At 55.0% G+C, this 4,051-nt stretch overlaps 1 protein-coding gene across 1 annotated transcript; it reads right to left on the bottom strand.

Annotated features, from left to right (window-relative positions):
- Window positions 1–553: 553 nt before the first annotated feature.
- On the bottom strand, window positions 554–2,915 carry LOC119400546 (mucin-12-like). Its single transcript, XM_037667606.1, has 2 exons — window positions 857–2,915; window positions 554–804 (listed from the first exon to the last, which is right to left on the bottom strand). Exons 1-2 carry the CDS (start codon window positions 2,913–2,915, stop codon window positions 554–556), a joined length of 2,310 nt encoding a protein of 769 aa, XP_037523534.1.
- Between the last annotated feature and the right edge of the window lie 1,136 nt (window positions 2,916–4,051).

The following is a 4,051-nucleotide window of genomic DNA, read 5'->3' as shown; positions in this document are numbered from 1 at the left end:
GCATGGTGTCGATGCTCCAAGCCATGGTGTCCGTGTTCTGAGCCATGATATCTATGCTCCGAGCCATGCTCTGAGCCATGCTCTGAACCATGGTGTCTGTGCTCATGGTGTCTGTGCTCCGAACCATGGTGTCGATGCTCCGAGCCATGCTCTGAGCCATGGTGTCGATGCCCTGAGCCATGCTCTGAGCCATGGTGTATGTGCTGCGAGTCACGGTGTCGATGCTCCAAGCTATGCCCTGTGCCATGGTGTCTGTGCTTCGAACCATGGTGTCGATGCTCTGAACTATGCTCTGAGCCATGGTGTCTGTGCTTCGCGCCATGGTGTCGATGCTCTGAGCCATGCTCTGAGCCATGGTGTCGATGTTTCGAGCCATGCTCTGTGTCATGGTGCCTGTGCTTCGCGCCATGGTGTCGATGCTCTGAGCCATGCTCTGAGCCATGGCGTCGATGCTCCGAGCCATGCTCTGAGCCATGGTGTCGATGCTCCGAGCCATGCTCTGAGCCATGGTGTCTGTGCTTCGCACCATGGTGCCGATGCTCTGATCCATGCTCTAAGCCATGGTGTCTGTGCTTCGAGCCATGGCGTCGGTGCTCCGAGCCATGCTCTGAGTCATGGTGCTTGTGCTTCGAGCCATGTTTGGAGCCGTGCTTCGACTTGAGCTTGTGGCTACGCTTGGACCTTGACTTTCTGTGTGATGTCTTCTCGTGCGACTCTTTCGCTGGACTAGAAGCGCTGGTCTCTGCTGGCGGTGATGATTCTTTGCCTTCGTGCAGCTCTCCATGGCGAGATCGTTTGCCCTTCCTGCCATGCCCGTGTTTCGCGCTGCGTTTAGACTTTGACCGATGGCCCCTACGCTTCGACATCAACTTCCGGTGCGACGTCTTCTCGTGCGCCTTTTTCTTCGACTCCCCAGTTCGACTCGGGGAATCGTCCCTTCCGGGGCGAGCCTTTTGCTCCGATCTCGTCTCTTGATCTATGAGGGGACTTGTGTCGTCGCCATGGGCGGGGGACGCCCTCCTGTCAGGCGACGCAGGCGACAAAGGAGACGTAGGTGACCCGGGGGACGGCGGCGACGCGGGAGAGGCGGCTTCAACGCTGCGGGGGGACCTCGGGCTGTCGTATCCACGGGCGCGACTCGCCGGCGACTCACGCCACTGTTCGGAGCCCAACAGGTGCTTGCTGGGCCGCGTCAACTCGGGGCGAGGCAGGGTGCCGTGAGTGTAGGGCACCATTGCGATCTCGAAGCTGAACTCGCGGGATCCCTGATGATTGCCGACCTCGTACGTCGATTCAGCCGTGGGTTGAGTCGGCTCATCGAGAATATCGGCGGCGTCCTCCGTCTTGTCGTCCTTCTTGCGTTTCCTCTTTCTTCCATTGGATGCACGGGAGCTGGGTTTCTTGTCTCCCTGTCGACCTCGCTCGCGGTCTTGTCTCTTGCCCCTGCCGCTGCTGGAGGACTTCGACTTCCCTGCCGTTGCGTCGCCGTCGTCTCGCCGATGACCTTTACGGTGCTTTCTTTCTTTCGATTTCTTCTTGCCGTGACCTCGTCTCTCGGGACTCTCGTGAGCGGTAGTCACTACTGCCACTGCTTGGAAGTGCGGAATCGCAGCTTTGCTGCCCTGAATGCTGCCAGGAGGTGGTAGAGTTCGTTGACGACGCTGTCTCTGAACGTCCCCGTGACCATCTGCAAGTGGAAAGCCAGTGGACGAAAGCTCTGTCGCGGTACTGTCGGCTGGAACAATGGATCGAACTTTGAAAATGCCAGTTTCTTGTTGCGCTTTTTCTCGGTCCGTCGCCACGCCTTCTCTGACACCTTGAGACTTTCGTGGCTGCTCCTCTCGCGCAGCGACGGGTTCGATGGCGACGTTCCAAGGGCTTCTTCTGGAGGAACTCTGCACGGCTGGTTGAACAAGCAAGCTTTCTTTCGCTCCTGGTAGAACCTTACTGACAACTCCGGTGCCACGTCCTGTATGCCTCGATACGTAGCTGTGAGGCTTTCGTTTCCGACTAGATTCACCTATCCCAGTGGCGTCTTCGAGGCGGGAAAATTCTGGCTTTGGCATCTGCCCGGACGAGGACATTCCAAGTATCTTGCCGAGAAGCGTGCCTACCCTGGACGAGACGCTGTGTAGAAGCGACGTCCTTGCGCGATCATCGACTTCCGACTTCACCGTAGACGACGTACCGAGTCGCTTCCCGCTGTCACGACCGCACGTCATTTCCAGTTTTCCCGTCGACTCGCCTTCTCTGGTCTTCAGGACTGGTGCACCTTGAGAGGGCCTTCTGGTTGACACGACAGACGATGTCTTCCGCGACGGCTCTACCAGCGGTCGCCGCTGTCTGGGCGGCTCGGTATGTTCCGCTTTTCTTCTCGACGTCTTCTCCGCTTCCGGTGTCAACGCCGTCTCTGCTTCGGCTCTCACAGAGGAGGAAAAAGCATCTAGGAGTAGCGTCGTGGAGTTGGCCTTGTCGCCGCCTCCAGAGACCGTCGGTAGGGCAGCGTCGACACACGTTGGGGTCTTCGAGTCAACCTGCCGGACCCGGCGCAAGCTAGGATCCAAGCTTGTGAAGCACTCTGGGGGCTTGTGTTTTGATGGGCTTGCCTTCTCGACGTCCCATATTCCCAACAACTGCTTCTGCTCCGGTCGATGACCGGGCAGAAGTACGGTGGTCAATGGCGGTGCGGTGGTACGGGCTAGTGCTGAGTCACCACGTGTCGATGAAGCTTGCCTCGGTTTCTCAGCTCTGTGGTCTTTGCCATCGGACCTCTTCTCTGGCTGGGCTGGTGACGGGGTCGTGCCAGACGCCGCAGCGTAGCCAACTGATGGCGCTTGTCCTTCTTGATGACCGTTGTGGCTCTCGATGCAAGGTAGACGTCTGGCGGGTGGGTCTCCTGGATCTTGGGGATCCATGGTGTCGGGTAACAGGACGCGACTATTTCCTGCGTTAGGGTTCGAGGACTGCCCTTGCGCGTTCCAGCGCGCGTGGCCCGTGCACAAGCGTGTCACGCGCGCTTGTTGACGATGACGATGAGCACAGTGGCGGTGGGGTACATCTACCAAGTAGCACTGGTCAGGAATCTAGACGTACATAATCAACGATTGGGATATACTTTTATAAGTTCCATGAGGGAAACCAGGGACGGGTAAGCGAAGAAAATGTCTCATTTTTACCATTGAGACGCAGATGTTTGAATCTAAGGAATAAATAAAACTGTAATCGGGATGTAGAAACTGTAACGATCATAACGATTTCCTTAAATATAGGTTGATAATTGACGGAGGATTTCCTATTTATGTTCTTAGCACTGCTGCTTCTAAAGATAGCAGACGGAAACATTTAAACAAAGACCTATAGCTGCACCGCAGAGAAAGTTCCAATTGAATGCCCTGCTTCTCAGAAACATGAAAAGTCATGTCATTATATTGATAATGATCGCTTGATGGATCAAGAACCATAAGACAAGCGTGCTTGCAATGGATTATTAGCCCATTATCCCCCTCATGAGTTCATTTTCGTTGCAGAACGGGTACATACAGGAAACGTATTGTTCTGTATTCGGCATGTTAAGCATGTCGTCAAATTCCGGTCTTTTAGCGTTATAGACAATTGGAAGTGACGTAAGCACCCTACCAACCAATCAGGGCTTGCAGTACGATGGAATTCGACGGCGTCAGTAATAAGTGCAACAAAGACACCAACAGTGAAGATCGTCCAAGTCAGGAGCGTAGCCAGAATTTTTTTTCGGGGGCGGTGGGGAGGGTTCAACCATACTTTATGTATGTTCGTGCGTGCGTTTGTATGTGTGCGTGTATATATACGCAAGCAAAACTGAAAACATTTGGGGGGATGGAACCCCCCCCCCCACCTTGGATTCGCCCCTGGTCCAAGTTTTGCTCTTCTCTGCCATTTCTGCTTCCGTTCAATTTCTAACACTCGACATCGTGTCTGCACGTTTTATTTCGGCTAGTCTCCGTCTCGTATTCGCACTGTTTGTTGTAGTACGTCTTGGCATCAGCAAGCCCGGCTGACCGCCATATTTAAGTTC

The sequence above is a fragment of the Rhipicephalus sanguineus genome, chromosome 7 (genome assembly GCF_013339695.2).
Source record: "Rhipicephalus sanguineus isolate Rsan-2018 chromosome 7, BIME_Rsan_1.4, whole genome shotgun sequence".
NCBI classification, from domain to species: domain Eukaryota; kingdom Metazoa; phylum Arthropoda; class Arachnida; order Ixodida; family Ixodidae; genus Rhipicephalus; species Rhipicephalus sanguineus.
Note: the sequence above shows the minus strand (reverse complement) of the source record. Positions and strands in the feature narration are given on the sequence as shown.

Excerpts from the sequence above, each read along its gene's own strand:
- LOC119400546 (XM_037667606.1), bottom strand. The coding sequence starts at position 2,915 with ATGGATCCCCAAGATCCAGGAGACCCACCCGCCAGACGTCTACCTTGC. Across the intron at positions 805-856 it reads CCGGAAGTTGATGTCGAAGC|GAAGGGCAAACGATCTCGCC; the intron begins GTAGGGGCCATC and ends CGGGCATGGCAG.